Here is a 23,957-nt window from a genome sequence, read left to right as displayed (position 1 = left end):
GAAAGAAATATTAATAAAAAATTTTGTGCTAGATACTAATGGAAACAATATTCTCGTAGAAATTAACCACAGGTCTTTGATTGTGAAAAACTTGTCGACTGAAGAAATAAAAATTTTGTTTTTGTTATCAAAGCCTAATCTCTTTAGACTTTGATAACAAAAGCAAAATTTTTGCCTTCTATCTTCGACAAGCTTTGAAGAAATAAAAAATAAAGAAGAAAGTTTTTTTTCCAGTTTCAGTGAAAATGTGTAATCATAAATTGAAGAATATTATACATGCAAATTGTATTCATATTTTATTCTTTATATTATGAAATTTCCGTAAATAAAGAATATACTGAAATTTTTGAGTGGTAATGTACATAATCTTATTCCTCGGATTTGAACTTTCAAAATGGAAACAAAAAATGGTTACATTACGTAAACTTTAGGCAAAGGTACATTAATTTAAAGTTTTGTCAGGTAAAATTAGACCCATGAATGCCAGTTGAGAAAATTTCGAAGCAAATACCAATTAAGGGTTAAGTTGCGACTTCAAATTCCATCAAAATAAGATGAGCTCTTATGAGATATCAGTAAAAAAGATAAAAGTTCAAAGTTTAAAGCAAAATTAATTAAAAAAAAATCTCATTGTTGACACGAGTGTTTAAAATTTAATTTGCCCACTTTAAAGCACATGGTCTATCGACACACCCCCTAAATTGCTCCTATTAAGTATATAAATAGAGACGGATATCTGATCGTGTCGTCCGATCGCGTGTCCGATCGTGTTTCACTTTCTCTCGTATGCCTTTCGTACCACGATCTTGTCGGGATCGTGTTCGGGTCGCATTTGAAAGTCACTTTGTAGATATCGCTCGCGCCGGATGGCGCGATGAGTGAAAAAGGGGTTGGTGGGAAATAAAAACCGCTCACGAATGTCCGATCGAGCATAGCCGATAAAATGCCTTGCGAGATAAATTAGCCCGCGCCCGTATAAATATTCCTTTCAACTGGCGGAAATAAGCTGCTGCGATAAATTCAATACCGGTGGCCTCCGGTGCTATTCCCGATGCTGCCGCCGTTGTTGCTGCTGCTGCTGCTGCTGCTGCTCCTTGAACCCGATAATTGATCCTCGCCGTATGTTGCCTTGTTATTTTCCTAAAGCACCGCGAGCCGATAACGCGAAGTGAAATATGCGCGATGGCCTCGGTCGATTTTACCGGTTAATATCTGCACCCCCTGAATTGAAATCTTTACGCTCGATGCAAAATGATGAGAGCGAAAAATGAGAAGTCGGTTATCGCGCGTCGGTGACGCAGAAACATTTTCGCGTATATAATAACGAACGGACGGATGTATGTACGTGACGCTATGCTAATTGTCGTCGTGACCGGTGAAATATCGCGATGTCAAAATAATACGCTCGCGCGTTTATACGTGCGACTTCAACAGAGAGAGAGAGAGAGAGAGAGACGCTCTCCTCCCCGTTTGACAATTCTTTTTATTTCTCAACGGGTAGAGCAATTATACGCTATTGTTGATTCGCTATCAATAGCTTTTATTTAACTCTCGAATGCGTCACGTTGTTGATTGGTAACAAAGTGATTAAATATATAGAAAAAAAAATAGCTGGCGGAGTGAGATATAGATGTATAGCCACGAAAGTGAAATGGTATAACAATAAACTGAATAGATGGCTGTTCATCTTTTGTGTTACAAATAGCTGATTGTTTCGAATTGTTTACGTCACTTGTTGGCTCGGCTGTTACACGGTTCTTCATAACGTTTCCGTGCGGTTTTTTTTTTTTTTTTTTTTTTTTCGTATTTGTCATCCACGAAAACATACATTTGTAGTCATATAAATGTATATACGTGCGCGAAATACAGTTGAATTTTTCCCCAATTTGCTTTTCGTTTAATGAAATTTAGGCTACTGATAACCTATCGTCGATGCCTAATTTTCCGCGCGCAAACCGAAAGAGTAAACAATTTCTGAAATTACCCTGCTCGCTCGATCGGGGGAGGGGGAGGAGGAGGGGGGGGTGGTGGTGGTGGTGAAACGATTGCGGACCGGTAGCAATCGCGAAGTCGATTGAATTGTTAATCTCTTGGAGTTCCAAAATCGATTTCCGTCTACCGTGGACCTTAAGCACCCGGCGACTCGTTTATTTTTCGCCGCTATTGAATCGAGAGCTAACGAACCTCTTTGAGACGGCGGAGGGACGTTTTATACAGACGTTAGCCCGCTGCTCGTCGGGCAAAATTTCGATATTAATGCGCAAGCACGAGACGCGGTTAGAACCTCCCCCGTCGTTATCTCGCGTAAGACGCTCCATATTCAGTCGACCGTAACTTGAAAGATTTCAACGCGCCGCAAAACGAAATCACCGCGTAGGAATAAACAGCGTTTCTCCTCTTAAATTCGGCATTCGGGCGTACCGTGTCTAGGCGTACTTAGAATCTCGAAGAAATAGAGTTTGGCCTGAAGCAAAATGGCAGAATTAACGTCGCGAACTACGCACGTGTACAAATATTCATTTGCACGTTGATTTCATCCAATGTTAATATTTGTCGCTTGACTGACGTAAAGACCAGAAAGACTGTGCGTTACAATTTTAATTAATCGAAATAGAAGAAATGGAGAAGAGGCCAGGTGTACGCTGTGAAATAAATGACATTCTATTCTTTTTTAGAATAATTTGATTTGTTAAAAGTTTCAAATTTGCTTACTATGCAAAAAAATTCGACTAGTTGTGCCCACGGTCGTTTTGATAGTACTGAAAAAGGTTTTTCCTCAATTTCCATCAAATTTAGAACGAATATTATAAATTTAAAAAATAGGCAAAAAAATTACTTGCTACCCAGGTAGCACAAAAAATTCGAAAAGTAATTCTTTTTAAATCCCAGTTCTGAAATTCCGTTCTGAGATAAAAGTTCTGACGCCTAGCAAGTAAGAATCTAAAAATGTCTTAAACACATAATATTCTAATCCAAAATCTTAAAAATGTCCGTCCGTAATTCTTAGGACTTATTTTTTTTTTGAGATATTTTTGATATTTTAGCGGACTGCCACACTAGACTGGCAGCGTCGTTTTTCGCATGTAAAATGTAGTCAAGCTTTTTATATAATTAAATTTATATAACCGGAGTTCAGGCATGTCATTATTTGTACGCACGTTTGGTTTTCGCACGCATTTAGTGCGAGATATAATCATATTTTTATACCAACGAAGCTAATGAATGTAACATTGTGAAATATTTTGATCTTGCAGAATAATAGAATTGTTTCAAGGATGGACATTTTTAGAACTATGGATTTAAATGTCCAGTGTATGTAGAACATAATGAGGCTTATTTGACAGGATAAATCTCTGGATTTTAACAAGTGTTTTCTCGATATCCCACTAACAGGACGTTCTTGTGCTATTAGAATATTGAATATTCACTGAGGAAAATCTCTGGTTGAAAATAAACGAAAGTTGTGATCGTATCAATTATAGCATAGTCATCTCAATTAGAATTATAATGATAAATTCAATAATAAACGATTTATTATATAGGACCATATATAATGTGAACGCACAATAACTATAAAGTAATGCCTACATCGGTCAAAACTGTCTTAATCTTAAGTGCTTTAAATAATTTAATTAATTAATAATTTAATTCATATAAATTTATATAATTTATATATCACATTTGTAGTCTCTTGAATTGTAGTCTCACCGAATTGGTTTTTCGGATTTTTTTAGAAACTGAACTACTACTATAATAATATCACATAGTTAACAGGCAATTTAATAATTGATGTTAATTTTAAGAAAGATTATTTTAAGAAGAGCTCAATATAATGAAAACCTTTAAATAAATTTATTATGAAAAATATTACTTGTAATAGATTCAATCAGAAAGTTCTGGAAATTGGTCCATTTTCAGTCAAAATTTTCATTAATACAAGCAGACTCTTTTTCCAATAAAATGCTCCGCTGACAATAGACACCTTCTAATAAGAGTCTGGAGCCGTTGTGTGTGCAGAGTTTTTAGTTTTAGCAAAATCACATCAGACAACAGGACATACATTCATTATTTCTTTCTTTTTTTCTTTCGGTTTTGTCTTTTTGTTATCTCTCTCTCTCTCTCTCTCTCTCTCTCTCTCTCTCTCTCTCTCTCTCTCTCTCTCAAAAGTTACTAAAACATGGCAGAATCAAAACTGGCTGCGCTTTATGTCTAATCTTATTAAGTCTTGTGTCCACGATGTTAGAAATCGGTCAGTGATTTCGAAAGAAGAAAGAATTGATCCACAGTACTGATCATGTGATGAAATTGTTCAAATGCGATTTATTAATTCTATCTCTGTCCGAAATCTCGATGCGATTTCTAATATCATGAACACAAGGCTTTATACTATAAAAGGTCTTTAGGTTCCGCTTCCACATATTGCTTCAGAGCTAATGAAAAATTGAACAAGATTGTTCAGACTCTTGCTTCTAGGGACGTGATATTCATAGTTCGTTCTTATTTCAAGATCATTAAATAACGTCTCAAGATGCTAATACGATCCTTTAGATAATATATAATTTTAAGATGTCATAAATCACTCCGGGAGCCATATTAGCATCTTAAGACGTCACTCATTACATCAGATTATTCTGAAAATAAGAAGCGATTACGAAGGTCTAAGCGTACTTGTGCCCGAGTGAAAATCCGCCATTCCTGATTCATCTTCCTCGCTATCCATCTCTTCTACGTACAAGGGAAAGGAGAACACCCGCGATGTACGTTACACGATTTTATTTACGCGGCCTCATATTGCGCAAGATACACGTCCCGCAAGAGTGAGAGAGAGAGAGAGAGAGAGAGAGAGAGCGGGTCGACCGCGCCTGTCCTAAGACGCAAACAAATCTCCAGAGCTTTCTCGCGCATGTAAATACAAAGCCGTCGTACGCGTTAAGCCGCTCGGGCACGCGCAGGAAATAAATTGGATAAAAGCGGGCGACGATTGTCGCGGCTTCTCCCGTCCCAACGAGGATGTCGCGCACGTGGTGCGATGTGTGTGCGTGGCGTGCGTGTATCAGTATATATATATACACACACACACACACACATATATATGCGTGTGTGTATAATATAAGCGCGTTATCGCGATTCTCGTTCCACGATATTACTTCGCACTCTGTAAATTTGCCCCTCTCGCGCTAATGAAACATTTACCATTACCGGCTTGTATCTTTTTAGCCCATCGAGAGCGACGGCGCGGCGACGCGACGCTTTCGCCCACGCCGACCGGCGAGACGTGACGCGGCGCGTTTGTTAGCACGTGCTCGTGACGGACGCGGACACGGTCGATTTAATTAAACGCGATTGGGGAGGCGTGTATAGGAGGAGGAGGACAAGGAGGATCACGCGAGACAGAGAGGAACGACGTTACGACGAAGACGATGCGGCTGCGGGATGCGGTATATCGGCCGGATGCAGCGAGATATTCATTCGCGTCCGTCAACGCGCGCGCTGAATTCGTTTGAATTCGTGCGCCCAAAAATCGTGGAGCGCATTCGCGCGCGCGATTTAGCACTGTAAATCAGCCTGTAACGCGAGGATTAATCCCGCTGCTGAATGTATCGTCGGCGAGAGATTATAAATTTGTTCGCGCAGCGCGGAGCGGGTGTTAATCCGTAACTGTATCTCCGGAGACTTCCAGATTTTAGGAGAAATCCCGCCATTGCGTGATCCTCAAAATAGGCGACGGAATGTATGTATATATATATATGTATGTATATATACACGTTGCGAGTTAGTTATGTTTATTTAAATGAGTTTTAGGGTAGGTAATTCACAGCGCTAATTCACGCCGCTGATAATCGGTCGCGTTTATTAAATAGTCATTTCAAAATCTGTATTAGGACGTTTCGCGTGTATATACATTCATCTCGCGGGAAAATGAATCACAAGGGCGGAAATTATTTAAATAGTCGATCCGCCAAAATCGAAATGCACTCCCGAACCCGTATCCATGGCCATGATGTTTCAACGTAGCGCGTGGAATATTTGTAATTGAAATGCATATGCCGCATTAGTTCCATTATTAAACACATTATATGTTATTAGTCTATTCGAGCGTGTGATTGTTTTAATATCTAGCGTGTAGGTATACCTAACATATTAGCCGTACACAAATTATAGGATGATGGAAAAAGTTTGGCCGCAAAATTTTACCAAGTATTTATCAAATCGTTAGTAATGTATGTATATTGGAAAAAAAAAAAAAAAACTTTGGAATGTTAAATGTATCTCATTAAATATTTACCAAAATCATTATTAACATTCAAAATGTTTACCTTCAGCCACTTTAGTTTTAAGAAGCTTCTGGAACGCATCAACGCTGCAACGATGTTATATTTTTAAATTCCGCGTATAATTTTAAATTCTCCCAAGTAATCCAATAGTACAGCGATCTTCGATTCACCAGTGAAAATCTTTTTGTACAGAATTTTTGTCATATTTAATAAGAAATGTAACTTCTAGTTTGTTTTCCCAAGTATATGTTACTTTATCCATACAGTACAGACTTCCCACGAACGTCTTTAAAAACGTTCAGAGGTTATCCTTTGAGAAATGCTGTATAAGCATTGGAAGATGATTTGGTAAACGATAAAACTTTTTTATAGTCAAAATGACGACAAATAACGTTAGCTTACCACGTAGATTTGAACACTTTTGTGGTGCAAAGTTTTTTTCAGCATTTAATAAGATGTAACTAACACTCCAGAGTTTGTTTGTTTTTTTTTTTTAAATATACGTTAAAATACCTGGTTAATATACCTGGAAAATGATTTGCTAAATACACGAAGTTTCGTGGCCAAACTTTTTTTTTGTCATTCGGTATTTTTATTACGACCTGCGACCTCGTTACACAAGAAAATCCGACATATGTATATCGGTCGGATTTTGTAGTTAGAAGAGGAAGGTAGAAAGAAAGGAAGAAAAGAGGAGGAATTGCGCATTCGTTGCTTATTATTTTATCTGCTCACTCGCTCGCGCTATACTAGCGTTCCTCCGCGACCGTGCACGCTGTTTTCCCTGCTCAAGCACACAAATATTGGAATTTCCCGCGTAATAAGGGCTCAACTGAGGAAAAGAATCTGCTAAAGTCAGCCATCCGTGTACGAATGGATACGCGCTGCGAGAATACAATGCAAACGTCTCGAAAATGGCGTAAGTCAAAATTATGGCAAACGATGAATATAAAAGAGGAAAATGATGCAGAAAATAAAAGGTAAATCGATTTCTCAAGTATGCAATATGAACGACAAAAAGGGGGTAATTACGCGTTTTATTAGCAGATATATCATCAAATGCTTCGTATAAAATTACATAGTGTGTCATGTAATTATCTAGTAATATAACATTCAGTTCCAATGACCTTGACTTTGACATATTTCTTCTTTACCTCAAAAGTGACACAATTCTAAAAAGATCGAATTTCTTAGAAAAGGGGAAAAAATTCTCTTTCAACTTGGCAGAAAATTATAACATAATAATATCGGTAAGAGGAACGTATTCCTGAAAAGATGAAATGTCATTCTTGTCTCGTTTGTTTCACAATCTTAAAAGACTACCGCTTTTTTAAGGTGTAATGATTTTAACAATCTTTTTATAAATTTTTTATTAAGTTGGTTTACTTTTAATGTTGACACAGGATAATATTTACTTAACTCATTTGTGATAGTAATTAATTGCGTTTTCTTTGTTTATCACACTTTTGAAGTAAGGAGTGATATGCTGTCAATATTATGACTCGATGATAGATGCCTAATTGTAAGTAACGATAAAAAGGTTTTAGATTGCGCTTATTGTTTTAATTAAAAGTTAGTAAATGAAATAAATTATATACCGACATCTTTGATATTATAAAGAAATTGTTGAGAACGAGCATTATATAATTTGAATATTATTTGACACAGAGATTAATTGAAATAGATGCATTCGAAATACATTTTTTCAGAAACTATTTCACATTTCCATTTAAATGGTTTTAATAGGTTTACAACCTATTTTCTATACTTTTAGCAGGCTAGTGATTAACATCGCACGCAATTAACAACGCGCGATATCCAACAAGTGTACAGCTTTTTTAAACAGTCTACGAGTTCTTGGATATCGCTCATCGCGCTATAACTATTAGACTAAAATGAGAATGAGCCCATGTCCGTATTAATCACGTCTTGTGTGATGTCAGCCACAACTATTTTACATTTCCTATTTTAAATAGATTCGGACTCCATTTTCACCATCTCTGATTGTACACTGTTTGCATATTTGTATACTAAGTAAATGCTCCATCACGGGCGAAAATCGGAGTGTAAGTCGAATCGGAGCAAGTCAAATACGAAAGGAGAGTAATAGATTTTAAACGAAGCTTCTAGAAGGCGGAAATTGAAACAACGTAAGAAACGTAAATACCTTTTTTTTTACATTTCGTCGTTTCAATTTTCACCACTTAGAAGCTTCGATCGCGCTTCCGTGCCTCTCCCTTTACATTTGACTTACGTTCCAATTTGTATTTTCGACCAACGACCTTCGAATCTTCTCGCATCTCCGTCGGAGGAAAAAAAAGTCTAATCTATTAATTACTCACACGGGTAATGGTGCGAATGGAAAGAAGGCAATGATTACGCGTTTCATCAGTGGCTTTAGTCGAATCCGGACGCTTCGTATAATGTTACACGATATAACGCTTCCTGACAAGCGTAAAAAGTGATAAAACGCGATCGAGTTGCCGTAATTAATCACAGCGTAGCACCGCGAACAGCGGGATGCCCGGGTAAGTACATAATTTTGACATGCCACGATGATAATGCTTTCCGATAGATTTGCCTCGCGTATGTAATTAATGGCCCGCGAAAAGGAACAAGTTACGCCACGCAATACCTCATCACTGTCTACGAACGAGAATCTCGGAACATGGACAGACAAAACATCCGCGCAATAATAATTATTGTATATTCGATGCTCCATGTATGAATCTTTGTTCTCTACTTGTTGAGGAAGAGGGTATTGATTGCAAAATGTTTTTCCACGATTTCGTTAGAGACTTTCTGGAGGTCTTAAATATCGCTCGAAAAATATCGCATGTAAAAATACTACAGTGTAGGCGTACATTATTTTTTTTTTTACAGATGATAGGATAGGGTGGAGTTATTCCATCAATTTCAACTTTAAAGTGACATGAAAATTAGCAGAAAAATGCCTCACGTACCCAATTATTTTATTTATTACTGAACATAATGTATAACCTCTTGTGAACATAGAAATTAACATAGAAATACAACAGAGAAAAATATCTTAACTAATGTAAAATGTATATGCATCCAAATTAATGGGGTACGTTGTTCTCATTAAGAAGAATCTTAAAAAAAAAAAAAAAAAAGAAAACGAATAATGCAAGAAAATAATTCACATTATCAGAGATAATTTTTGCGTTACCTTTTTAAAACTCTAACGAACATTTAATAATAATTTTTATCATAAAATTCGCTCATGTACAAAAATTATGGCTCAAGTATATAAAGATTTTACTATTGAAGTATCCATAGAAATTATATATTTATTCGATTGCAAAATCTTCAACATGGTAACAAACCATTGCCTTTTGCGATGACGTGCTTACAATAACGTTATTCAAACGCGACTGTTTATTAAAAATGTAAGCACAATCTTTAAATGTTAAATATGTGCTGTTTAAATATATGTTGTTTAAAAATATAAACGTTATCGCTGGTCGAAATAGTCCCATGAGTGAAAAAAAAACCCACCCACCATTCTATATAAATTCAAGCATGTAAATCTCAAGATATATTTTCTTTTTTACGACGCTTGAAAATTCAATTTTGAGATTGAATAATTTTTCGCTGTCGTTTCATTTTATTGTTGCGCTTAACCGCAGTGTCGAGATGCCAAAAAAGTCACTTAAATCAAGCCTCATAATATGGGCACGGGTTGAAAATAGCGACGAATAAAATTAAAAATAAAATTAAAAAATTATATGTTTACATCACAAAAAGTAGGAAACGTCTGCGAGGGGGACACGTAGATGCGGGAGTGTTAATCATTCGGGCAAATGGTCGTGTTAAACGGTAACATGCACTCCTTATCTGGGGCATCGCAATATTTTTTCGCGGTTTTCCGCGCTCAAATAATATGAAATTAGAGGTAGCGGGGATAGGACAGAATGTCCGGACAGATAAAAGAATTTACTACCTTCTGGAGGCAAATTGTCCCAGCCGTAAAATAAACCTGAAAACTGGAAAAAATACGCAAAAAGCGCAGACTCGCGCCGCGAGTCAAGCGTTAAGCGCGTGTCACGCGCCATATTGTCGAGCACAGAGAGCGAGGATCGAACTGGAAAACGGACACACATCCATGTTTGATATAGCATATCTCTTTCCTCTTTTCATTTATATATATATATACATATATTATTGAGTGATTCTTAAGAATTCTAAAAGATTTTAAGGAGTGTTTTTCACATTTTAATTCAAGACGAAAACTACATATTGACTTAGTTTACAGGGTGTCCCATTCATCACCGGTCGATCTACTTTTTGAATAACACTCAAACGGTTGAAAATCGTGATTTTTCGTAATACGCCTGAATAATTTGCACGCGTTCTTTCACCGTGTACTTTTCCATGATTAATTACATCTGTCTAGATGACGTATGTGAAGTTTGAGGTAATCGGTTTGACGTTTTAAAAATAGCGCGAAATTCAAATCAACTCTGTATATTCGAAATGACTTAGTTTCAAAGATGCTGCACTGGATGTTGAAAAATTCCGTTTCTTCCAAAAATTTAAAAAACCACACAGGTTAGTCGATGTAAGACGAAATTTTGTAATGTAAATTTCAAAGACGCGAAAGCTCATCTTTTGGGGCCATACATTATATTTTTATTCACTTGGGAGGATTCGATGAATAAATGGGTATCTCTTTGAAGCCATTTCGGACATACAGTCATATAAACTTTTCGTCTTGAATTAATGCGAGAAATCACTCTTCTTGAAGTCTTAAAATACTTAACCATCCTATATACGTATATATATTCTTAGCTTCTTTAATTGAACAAATAAATCAATTTAAGCTCTAATGAATAAATCAATAAATAATAAAAGCCTTTCAAAGCCGACACAAGTTATTAACGTGTATATAAATATTCTTTATTAAATGTGGGGCAAAAAGGAATATATATACATATACGTTTCTTTTAATTGAATAAGAACAAAGGAAGGAAAAAGTCAAAGTATGTTTTTTGTTTCTGTGTTTCCGTTCACCTTTTGCAAGAAACTAAAAAAGATTACAATTTTTGAACGATATACACGTATTTATATTTACTTCTTTTTATTTATTTACGGCCATATCGTAAACCTGCGCGGCGCATGCGGAGAGAATGATGAGCAGAATTACCCCGACAAGTGATTCTGTTTATTTTAACGACGCGCGGGGGCTCTCGTTTTAAAACTGGCCGGCATGCGAAACAGCGCGTCTGCGATATACATACGTTTCTCTCGCGAATAAAAAAAAGAGAAAAAAATAATATGCGCCCGCTTTGTTATCTTCCGACAACGGCGACGTGCGTGATCACGTACCGCGGAGATTCGAGATTATGAGACAATTATTAAACAAAGCCCGTTTCTCCCTCTCCTGTCTCTACGACATCCGTTATCGATTTATGCCGACCGTCACCTTTGGATAAAGCAAATAAAAAGAATATAGAAATGGGAAAATTCATTCAGCACGAGAAATGGAGATTATCGCGGCTGAACAAGATTTTACATCGATAATAGTATAAAATTTAATCTTATCGAGTTTCGAATAAAGTCAGATTCATCTATAACAGAAAATGGATTAAATTAAATAAATGAATTTATTAATCAATTCTCTCTCTCTCTCTCTCTCTCTCTCTCTCTCTTAAACTTTGATGGAACTGAGCTTTTACAAGAGCTTTTATAAGGGCTTTTATAAGGGTATCGCGGTGTGTTGGCGTGAAATTACAAAAATCCGTGTAATTCATTTCTATTTTTATGTTTCTTTTTTTTTTTTTTTTATTGTATTTTGGAAAAATCCCCTCCGCATCGAATTCTGCAGCACGAGAGGAATGACGAGACATTCGTGTGACAAGCTAATAAATCTCGTCAGAACATAATTAAGTTTGCCGAACGTTTTATATATTAAATTATGCGCGACGTTGCGCGCGCGGAGCGCGCGATAAAAAATGTAGTATCTTTGATTACTGTTTTGCATGGAGATTCGCCAGAGCGGGAGGGGCGCGCAGACGAGACGAGGCGAGGGGAGGAGAGCGGGGGGGGGGGGGGAGCAAAGAGAGAGGGTGCGCGCGGTATTGTTTTATTTAAACGAAGAGCCATAGCCGTGCGGGAGCCCCCGCGCCGTTCGCTCGGCTTTATTGGAAATTGAGCCAATTATGGTACTTGGGTTAACGATCCATTGTAATATACATAGTTTTCGCGGAAACGCTATCGAACCGAAACCCGAATCCCCTACGTGCGGGACGTCGTAACGTGGATTACTTCGCGCAGAAACCGCGCCGACGGGTTGCCGATGGGTGGAAAAGGTGCCCTCGACGAGACACTTGACCGTCGTCATTGTCGCGCTCGAAGGAAAGGAAACCGCCGCGCTACGCCGCACCGGCCGCGAAGTGACGACGATAAGCGAGAAGTCGTGTTCTTTCGGCTTGGACCGGGCGCGGCGCGTAAACTCTCAGCTTCGCACACACCCACACACACACACACACAAATACACACTTTGCCATCGGGGTTTTGGTTCCAATGTCGCGATCGCGGTTCAAAGTTCAAACTCGATTTAACTTTGAAATCGGGTCCGCTCACGTTGACCGGTCGATGGCCAAGTGCCTGCACCGACGCTCCTCCACGAGTGTCCCGAGAATTTCGGCTCTTTAATCGTCGTACCGCGATATTGGTCGTCCTGACGTTTTTACGCAACGTCGCCCGCTCGCGCGCTAATGCCGGGGCGAGTTTATGCGTTTAACGAGGCGCACGCGGGGGTTAAACGCATGGCTCGCTTTTTTCTCCTCCCTCCCCCCTTCCCTCTCTCTCTCTCTCTCTCTCCGCCGCCCCGCTGTACGAATGAAATTTCCACGATTCGCTTTGGTATGAAATACTTTGAATAATTCGTGACGCTTGTTGGCTGGGGGATGCAAATGCGGGTTATTTTTTTTCCGACTATCGTCGTTATTTTAGGCTCGCCGCTGCGTGGATTTCAGGGGGGATTTCGCAAACGGTCGTTTTCTCCGCGCGAGCGGAGACGGTGGATTTTCGAGGGTAAAATGCAATATTTGACGGTTAATTCATAAATATTCGATTTCCGTTCTCGGCAGTACACGAAATTAAGAAGATTGGATCGTTGTAATAAATAATAGATGTCCTGTTATTTGGACTCGAGAATATCACATTCTGTATATAGCTATATATATTTATGACATTCCGTTTTTTTTTACGATGAGATATCAGAGTGCCGTTCTGCTGCCAAATTAGACCCGTTCGACTTTCATCTTTAAAATAGTTATCAAGAGGTGGGAGATATTTTCTTCCATGTGAACATATACCCGATATGTAAATTTCAGAATGTATAATGTAGCGAAAACATTTGTACGAATAGCCTAGTCATCCGATAACCGACCACGCGTATCATCGAAAAGTGTGCGCAGCCGCGATATGTTAATTCTCGCAAACACGATAATAATAATTTGCAAACGCGCGGTTCGAACACGCAGATCGGCGGCGCTTCAAGATAATAATATATAACCTCGGCACATATATCCATATTGCAAATAACGCAAGATATACGACAAGTGGCCGGTTAGAAATAACATGTATTTTCAGCCAAATATGAATATTTATAATACATTAAATTAACATGCGTATTTTTTATTCATTTGTCTTACGTTTCGAAACACATTATTTTTATGCTATTCGTTCACTTACGTATTAATCATGTTATTTTAATAACACAGGAAATGTTGAATATCGATTTAACGTGTCACTCAAAAAAAAAAAAAAAAAAAAAAAAAATGATCTTGCTGTTACAGCGGAAATGATATAAGTACGAAGAATTAGCTAAAATAGATAAATTTCTAGCAAGTATCTGCGATATCGGATAATATGCATGGCATCTAATCGTATAGATATGACCGAGATAGAATATAGAGATTTGTGCTATAAATTCTACACGCGTGTGACACGTAATTTTCTATCAGATGCAAAAAACAGCGATAATCCTAGCTGGAAATATTTTTTTGCGTGGCACAAATTCAGATAACGCAATCGCGTTGCGTGTTGAATGAATACATGGACATGTAGATAGAAAATTCAACATAATAATTTTGATATTAAGAACCGGTTTTAACGCCAAACACATGTTTACCGTATAACGACGTATTCTCGGAAATCTTAATTACGTTTGTACTTGTTACGTTTGTCACGTGACAATGCGCATTTAGCAGCCGGCCGGCTGGTAAGACGGCGCTAAATCGCCGGTTTATTCCGGCCTGCACGGCCGATGTATAGTTGCGAGCTGAAGGGGGCAATTTCCGAACGATAATCGCTGTTCGAAGCTGTCGATCGTCCCATTACCTCTGCCCTCGTCCATCGATTTACGAACGATTAGAGCTGCCTTCCGCAAACTCACCGTTGCATTTACGCGAAGACGCAGTGTCGCGAGTGTCGTATCGAGTGTTTTAATTAAATATAAGATGGTACTAATAAATTTTCGTGCGACGCACGCTAAAAATACAAGTGCCAAAAGAGAATGGGGTTAAAGGGGCGAACTAATTTCAACGTTGAGAGAGAGAGAGAGAGCAGTCGTGAGTTCGATGAACGACGAGAACACGACGAACGGAAGGGCGAAAATGGCCATGGGGAGATTTTGTAATTTCTTCAGCGACAATCTCTTCGAATTTTGTTTATGGCGATCGATGCGTACGTGGTGAAAGGGGGCAATTCCCGAACGACAATGGTTCGCTCGAAGCCGCCACCGACCGTTCCATTATCTCGACCGATTCGCAAACAGTAGTTATACAATCCGCAAACTCACTATTTCATAGGTAAAGACGGCCGCCGTGCCTCTCGCGATCGCACGCGGCGAATGTTTTAATTAAGTACGAACTTAAAACAAAGTTCCGTCATGGATACTAAAAATGCGCTCGATACCAGACGCGGAGGGGGAGGGAAAAGTGGTGGAGTTGAATCAACGAACTAATTTCAAAGCGAAACACACCGCGGCCTGGCCTTCGATTGGACGATATAATGCGAAGGGGAAAAAAGAAAGGTCCGGATCCGTTCGAGGGAGAATAGATTCGGCGATTTTTCTCTGGCCGAGACTGTTATTCCAATTTATTCGAGCTGAACGAAAATAATAATTCGCCAACTCGTCGCTATGTAAACCGAGACGCAACCGTTTTAAATTCCATTTGATTCTTCGAGTCTCTCTCTCTCTCTCTCTCTCTCTCTCTCTCTGTGTGTGTGTCGGCCGATAACTTGGATGTAATTCAATTATATATCGACTCGCGAATTTTTGTTTATCGCGGATCGAAGTGGTCTCCCGGTATTTTCGTACGCGACTAGATATTGTTATTCCCGGCGCTTTGCATGGATATACATAAATGCATGGCGCGCTTTGTGTACTAGCTTTTATTCGCCTAGCTTTTATTCTTCTGGTTTTTATTCTTCCATGTCACGTTGCATTTTGCCGCGCGCGAGCAAGCTAGACGAGCCGTGCACAAGGTATGCATTTGCCGATGTATATATGTACATGTGCATTCACGTTGCTTCTCCGTCGATGATTTAATCGGACGATTCGTAGATAATCGCGGAATTGACGTCGATCGTATTAGCGGCTACGTTAATTCACTAATTCATTCTCGTCCTACAATTAATCCCGCCGATACGTCGCGTCGCGACGAATTGAAATTATTATACTTTTTTTGCGAACGGCAGGCACTTTAACGTCGCGAATCAGAAAGCGATTCAACTGAACTATTGAACTTGGACAAACGATCAAAATATGCCTGGCACGTGAAATGCGCGTACGCATCGTCGAAAAATGGATTTCGACGTCTCTTACGAGGGCTTTATTCATGTAGATTCGGTTATTGTCGCGCCAACGTTGCTTCGCAATAGCAACTACAATTCCTCTCTACGATTAGAGATATTATACTTGTAATGAAATCTTACGCGATCCCGTTGAAAGTTCTTTGAACCGTACGATGTAATTCTCTAATTTCTATATTTCTGTATCCTTTATGGAAATTGGAAATACAATTCGATATCCGGGCAATTTAATAGATTACCGAAAGGTACAAAAACTGCGGTAGGTATCTGAAAATGTAGCTAGATGCAAATTTGTAAAGAATTTTATCGTATTAATCAAAATAATTACGTACAGGATGTTTATTTAAGCCGATGTCCGAATGTCAATTTTTTTTTCGAGCAGATAACTCGAGTTTTCTACGTAATTATTAGCGATATTTTAGCCAAGTTTTAAAATATTTCAGCAAAAGCGTTTCCTTTTCCCAGAATAATTCTCTACATATAATGATTATTTATTTCGAATATTAAAATCGTTCAACTGTCGATACTCGAAATAAATATTAATCAATTTCCGATATTACATTTTTATAGAGGACATTTGAACATTTTTTTTGCGATTAAAATTCTTCACCGTGTATCATATTACTCTTATTAATTTTTGCTCTCTCTCTCTCTCTCTCTCCTCATCGCTCTTTCGAAAATTTCGACGCTAAGAATCCACTCCGAGACTTTAACGTGGGACGTCGCTTTACTCGATTGTAAAACTTACACACGCTTATCTGAGAAGAGCGGAGTGCCGCTTTTGGAATATATACCTGACGCGGCAAATCCATCTCTCTCAATCCGCGTCTCGCTGCGTGTAATATATATCGTACCTTATCTGTGAGAAATATGACCGATCGCGTACCTGAATGGATCAGCAACGACGACAATACGAGGAGCCGGGGCAGTAGAACGGCGAAGGCCGCGCGCAACATCCTCGGTCCCGCGCGAGTGATCCTGATTCTCCAAGATCGCCGGGAACGCTCCGCGACGATGATGCGCTCGGCGCTCGGCGCGGCGCGGCGCAGCGCAGCGCGACACGCCGCAGCGCGACACGACGGCGGCAGGTGAAGGAGATCGCCGACCCGTCTCCTGACTCCCGCGACCGTCGTCACTCGCGACGAGTTGTCATCGCTTCCTCGCGCACAGGACGGTTGGGAGAGGAGGGAAGGACCGAGACCGCGCAATGTGATGATCCTCGGTAAACACTCGGCCGCGCGCGCGGGGCGAACTCGTACGCGCGCTTTTTCTTTATACTTTTTTTCTGTCTCTCTCTCTTCTCCCCCCCCGCAAACGTATCGAATGCGTCCCCTCGTCGGAGAGGAGTCGCCGACGGTGGGAAATCGATCTTTCCACGTTGGCCGCGCGGTCGTGCGAACGAAAGAGAACACGCGCGCGATGTTATATCCGCGCGCGAGAGAGATGTGCACGCGGCTACCCAACTCGCGCGCGCAAACGAACAATTGCCGCGACGGCGACGAGCGTCTCAAGTACTCGCGGCGACTCGCGGTGACACGCGACACATAATTTTCTCCACGGCCGCCCCTTGACTAATTGAAAATCTATATACGGCTGCGTTACACGGGTTTCCACCTTCCGCGGAAAGCAGTCGGTACTGCGGCATCGGCACCGGAGGAGGACGAGGCGCCGAGGCGCGCGCGAGAGAGGGTTGGTGCGGCGAGTCAACGGGGGACGGCGGGGGGGGGGTGCGCACACCGATGTATGAGGCAAAGGGAGAGGAGGAGAGGGAGAGAAAAAGAGGGAGAGAGAGAGAGAGAGAGAGACGCGACAAAGTCGAGGAGGTGGTAGCGAACGGCAGTGCTGTTGCTGCTGCTGCTACTGCTACTGCTACTGCTACTGCTGCTGCTGCTGCTGCTGCTGCTGCTGCTGCTGCTGCCGCTGCTGGTACCGCTGCTGAGTGTGGTGCTGGTGGTGGTGGTGGTAGAGGTGATGGCAGTGGTTCTGGCGGTGGTGGTGGTTGTGCCGATAGTGGCGGCGGCGCTCGAGGAGGGTGGAAGACCACCTGGCAGCGCGGGGTTGGAAAGAGCGTGAGAAGGATGGAACGATCGGGGTAGAGAGGTCGCGAGGAGGGGGTTTGGGAAAGCAGGAAGAGAAGGAGAAGGACGGAGGGAGAAGGGGGAGGCAGGGTGAGTGAGTTCGAGTTGCTTCCTGGGCGACTGCGCTGTTCTCCAAGTCGATGATCGCTGCAAAATCTTCCATCTCTCTCTTTCTAGCGCGAGGACCGCCTCACCCCCACCCCCTTCTCCCTCTCTCTCTCTCTCTCTCTCTCTCTCTCTCTCTCTTTTTCTCTCGTGCATTCCTCGTATGTACGTGCGCATTTCTCACTTCCACGCTCGGCGTTTGTCGTATACGCGTATATATGTGTATGTGTGCGTGTGTGTGCGTGTGTGTGTGTGTGTGTGTGTGTGGTGTGTGTGTGTAAGTGCAATGTACGCGAAAGAGGAGATGGTGGGAGCGCGCGCTCGCGCGTCCGTGCGGGCGCTAACGAAATTGGCGAAATACGCTCCGCTCGGAGGAGCGCGGACGGAAGCTGCCGTCCGTCCCTCTCGGACTCGTGGCGTCCGGCGTATCGCGTCGTCGTCGTCGTCGTCGTCGTCGTCGTCGTCGCCGTCGTCGTCGTCGTCTCACTTTCGACCGCATCGCGCCGTGCCGCGCTACCACCGCACGATCTCGGGGTGGTAGCTCTCAGCTGCGGGAAAAACGGTCGGCGGACGAGAGGATAACGCGGAAGTTAGTTGGCGATCGTCCGGGGCGATCTTCCGTACATCGGGCTTAATCCTGTGGCCCGGTAATAGGATCGGCCGGCGAGTATCCCTTGGGGAGTATCCGGCGCGACTCTCGAGATTTTCGAATTTATGGGGGAATTGCGGGCGTACGTACGCGCTTCTTGGACGCCGCCGTATGGAATATGCTCCTCGCCATAAATCCGAAATTCCGAGTGGCCCGAACGACGTCCATTGTTGGGCCGGAGAGTGTAAGGAGAGGTCCGCCGTCGTCCGCGATTGTCCTGCAAGAACCGCCCAATGACATTTGCCAGGGAGAGAATATCCGAGATATATTTTATTTATAAATCAAATCTACTTCATTTCTCTCTCCTCCGATTGAATTAAAATGAAAAAATAACAGGTCTCTGGATCTAAATCACTGACAATATTTTCTGCCGTATTATATGTATAATACAATTGACTTGGATATTTCTCTGTGGTATACATTATATTCGGGGGGAAAAAAAAAAAAAAAAAAAAAAACGTTAAAAGTATACTATTTTAGAAAGCTTAACGAACAGTCGAGAACAGTCTATGTCTGTGCACGGTACTGCATCTTTTTTCAACTTTTCTTTCTAATTTTTATCACATACGTACAACGGACCTCGAAATTATGAGCACAATATTAACACGACGGTACTATTTCAGTGACAACATGCGATATAAGGTAATTTCAGAGCTAAATCGCGAGTAAAAGAAACAGCGTTATGTTAACGAACGTAATTAATGTATGCCACAGTCTTTGCGACGTGCAGCTACTCGAGATATGTAGGTACAGCGCTGCTACTCGGGAAATCTCGGGATGAGTATTATTCCTTATTTGAACCATAAGCTCGGTATCAACTCGCTCGCAATGGCACCGGCGCTCGCAATGGTGCGGCGTAATGGGCTTCTCCTACGCGTTACGTCAAAAAAGACCAAGTAAAAAGACGTAAAAAGAATAAGAGGAAGGGCGTTTCGTGCACTCCACTCGTACTACTCGGGGGAAGGAGCCGCCGGTTCTGTATATAGCGAAAGAATTTCTCTCGCATTTCGAGTTATTGCACTTGACAGGTTTCTCGCCCCTGCGCTTCTCACTCCGCCACGTTATTCTACGGCGAGTTGCGCCGGCGAGCTTGCGGCGAGAAACGGGAAATGGGAGGATAAGGCGAAAGTTAGTTGGTGATCGTCCGTGCATCGAGCTTTAATCCTTTGTCCCGGTAACGGGATCCTGCCGTTAAATCCCTTCGGTCTCGCATCCGCGAGGAGGAGATCTTTCGTACTTGTCCAAATAAGGGCGGTAATTTAACACCGCGGAGACGGGCGAGAGCGAACGGTCATTTCCACTGCTCGCCCTCGAATTCTCGGCTGCCGTAAAATCCCGAATTTACTCTCTCTCGATTGACTTACACATTATTTTATCCTTTCACCTATATTCCGCCCTTACTCGACTCTCACGACCGTTATAACTTTGTACGAATATCTCTGAGTTTCTTTCTTAATTGCAGAAATTGTAACGATCGTTTTCGGACGTCAACCAATTTTAAACAGATATAATAAATAATAATAATAATAAAGTAGAGGAAGATGCACTTTTAAAGGTGAGACGAGGTTGCTTTGAAGCCTACGGTAAATATTCGGGGGGAAGCGTGTGTGTGTGTGTGTGTGTGTGTGTGTGTGTGTATACGCGAGCAAGACAATAAAATAATAAATGATTCTTACATTTTTCTTCTTTCTCTCTTTCAATCTCGCATTATTTTTCTTTTAGGCAATAACTTCCGCGGTTATTCTTTTTAAGGCGAAAGCAAGCACCCAAAGCGATCATTTCGACCACCGGCGAATTCCAAATAGGTCATCTTCCGCTTGGTTATTTGATAGACTTTTGCGGTCCTTCCATCTAGCCTTGCCCTCTTACAGTTCTCTCTCTCTCTCTCTCTCTCTCTCTCTCTCTCTCTCTCTCTTTCTCTCTTGCACTTGTCCAAATAAAACCGGTGGTCTTGTAATTCTGGAAGGATCGAAGCGCGGCGGCGATTTTGTCCGTCGGGGAATTTTAAACGTGAGTAATCCCGTTTCTACTTGAGAGATTCCTACATTTTTCAGTCTGTCCATTGCGCCTTCGCGCTCTTTAATCTCCCCAGCGGTAATGGGGACCGCTATATAAATAGCTCTGTTTGGAAAAAGAAGATGGCCGCTGCCCAGGATGTAAGGACTTTTTAATAGCTCTTTTTTTTTTTCGGGGCACACGCGGAATCTGCTAATTAATTTCAACGAGCAGTTTTCCGGCTCTTGGAAAATTTCCCCGTGCAAAAGTATAATATTGACGGCAAACGGTGTACCACCAGTGTTAAACGTTATTCGAGGATCGAATCACAGACACGCGTCTCTTCGTCGCGCTCTTCGCATAGTTACATGTTACATAAAGCAGATGGAAGAGTGTTTCGCATAGTTTCTCGTTGCCACGAGATACACGTCGTGATATCATAGAATCTCTTTCGCATTTGGCTGCTCTCTCTCTCTCTCTCTCTCTCTTATATAAATATAGGATATTTCTATAATTCAAATTTTTGTCTTCTTACGTATACACGTATATGTGAATATATATTCTGATTTTTTTCCCTTTTCATTTTACAATTCTATCAATACAAAAAAGCCAGAGATAAAGCCAGTGGCTCGGTTAAGATCCACCGCTGGTGTGATCGTTCGAGATGATTTCCTGTATATCGGATTGAATCTCGTAATCCGATAAACTGCCGCCAAGTTTTCCGACGATCCGTATTTCGTTGGCTTTATTTAACGTGCTCAATATTACGCAGATGCGTCTTTGTGTAATACGTCTTTGCGAAAAAACCTACAAAGTGAGGTCATCTCAAAATGAAAATTGCAACAATCATTTCTGTCATTTACTCGGAAATAGAAGAAAAATCATATCCTCGAAGAAAAATATCTTCGCGAAATGTAAGATATATATATATATATATATACTATATATGAGTTCTTCCAATATTTGATTATGTATCTTTGGACGATATTAAGACTCCAACAAATAGCTTCCCATTCTCTTCGCTCGATGAAACACTAAGGAGAAGGAGAGAGAGAGAGAGGAATCGAAAGAGTGGAAACGACTGAGCTGATCGCAGAGATTTCAATATTCATCTAACGATCGGACTGCGGATTTCTATTCGAAGCGTTGTGTAAAGCACGAAGACGCGTTCGCGGAATTCGTTAGAACGCGCATTTCGCTATTGCGTCGATTAAATAAATTCCCGACAGCGGGAAAGGAGAAGACGTGGAGAGAACGTGGCGAAAACATTAAAGAGTTTCCTTCACACTCGGGAGTTTCCGTAACTCGATAGCTTTCTCGCCTTGGCGCACTCCGGTCGGTTCTTCTTTGGCCGACCGGCGCTGAGCTGCACAGGATAAACGGCCAGTGGATGAGACGATAACGTGAAAGTTACTTGGTGATCGTGTAAGGCAATCGTCCGTGTATCGTGCTTAATCCTCTAGCTCTCTGGTAACAGGATCAACATCCTACAGGGGGTGGAAAACTTTTTGGAAGGATCGCACGCGCGCACCGATTAAATGCATCGCGTATTTACCAGATCGTCGCGTAGTCGATTCGCCGTCGAATAAACATCTGCCGCTTTTTTATCAAACGAGATCGGAAATTGGCCGGGAAAGTAGCGGAAGGAGATGTCGAATGTGCGTAATTGATTAAACGCGATTTAATGAATTTGAAAACTTGACAAGGGAGAACGACGACCTGTTGACGTTTCGATGTTTTTTTTTTTTTTTCTTTTTTATTTATTTACTTTTTCTCTTCGCCATCCGTCGCGCTTCGCGTCCGTCATTCCTGGCGATTTCCGCGTTTAATTATGCACATTGAAATGCAGGCAACGCGATATGAACGCCGAATTAGAGACGAGGTTCATTATATAACAATCGAAAATTGCCTAGTGCAAACGTGTCGGTTTTATATTCTGTAAAATGAGCGGCAATCGAATCGATATTCGAAAACCATTTGATGAAATGATTGCCGTGGAGTGGATTAACCGGAAGTTCGAAACAGGCGATGGTAATTACAATAGATCGCTCGCATTTGGATCTCTCCGTTTATGGATGGATAACTCTGTAACGTTCTCAAATTTCTGGCAGCTTCGAAGTGGATTACGGTTAGAATACTTTCACAAAAGAGGATCGGTTTGTGTAGTAAGCATTGTATGTATTTATTATATTATCAGTATTAGTGAACCAATGAAACTAGATAATTAATGTTATTATAAAATTATATTGTATTAATTAATTATAATTAATGTGTTTGAAATAATATAAATCGACGTGAAAGAATCGATAGAAATAAGTGTGAACAAGGCGAAAATTTAGAGAACTCTATTAATTGCGTAGATTTTGAAATACTCGTAAGACGTCTGTTTCTCGTCTGCTGAATTTTTGTTTGCTGACACAAATAATATAACGTTAAAAAAAGTTCCATCTTTTAATAAAGGCTTTCGATAAAAATCACAAACTTTATCTTTGAAAAAAAAAAAAAACTAAAAAAATTTTAACAGTTAATAACTTTTTTTTTTACTTTACGGAGTAAAATACATAAGAGTTACCCATTCAGATTCGAGCACAGAGATTGAGGAACAGAATTCTTGTAAATCAGTGTAATTTTTTTATATTAAATATTCCTAACGAATATTATATGTTTTGTATTATTTAAAATTACGTAAAAACGATACAATATATCGTATCATTGCATTTGTTTTCATATATTATAAAAAAGTACTTAAATTTTTGATAGCTTATATTACATACATTATATAAGAAATTTAAAACGTAGTTTTTAAACATTTACGAGTAACGCAATTTTTTTTTAAAGCATATCCTTTTTCAATATGAAAATCTTTACGACACCTGCCACTTGTTGAAAAACAAAAAGGTTGAGCACAATTTATTGTTCAGTATTATATTTAAAATAGGCGATCTATAATAACTGAAATGCAAATGTTTCATCTGTTTCTAGCCTCGATAAAAATCCGACCTACATACG

The 23,957-nt window shown here is 40.6% G+C and overlaps 1 protein-coding gene across 1 annotated transcript in view; it reads right to left on the bottom strand.

Annotated features, from left to right (window-relative positions):
• Window positions 1–17,183, bottom strand: part of LOC108755534 (cell adhesion molecule 2-like) — a 32,396-nt gene extending 15,213 nt beyond the window's left edge. Inside the window, exon 1 of the mRNA XM_018498596.1 lies at window positions 17,008–17,183. Within this exon, the coding sequence (XP_018354098.1) occupies window positions 17,008–17,077 (70 nt within the window). The 5' untranslated portion in view covers window positions 17,078–17,183. The remainder of the gene's footprint in view (window positions 1–17,007) is intronic.
• Window positions 17,184–23,957: the final 6,774 nt, after the last annotated feature.

Source organism: Trachymyrmex septentrionalis, unplaced genomic scaffold (genome assembly GCF_001594115.1).
Source record: "Trachymyrmex septentrionalis isolate Tsep2-gDNA-1 unplaced genomic scaffold, Tsep1.0 scaffold88, whole genome shotgun sequence".
Classification (NCBI taxonomy): Eukaryota; Metazoa; Arthropoda; class Insecta; order Hymenoptera; family Formicidae; genus Trachymyrmex; species Trachymyrmex septentrionalis.
Note: the sequence above shows the minus strand (reverse complement) of the source record. Positions and strands in the feature narration are given on the sequence as shown.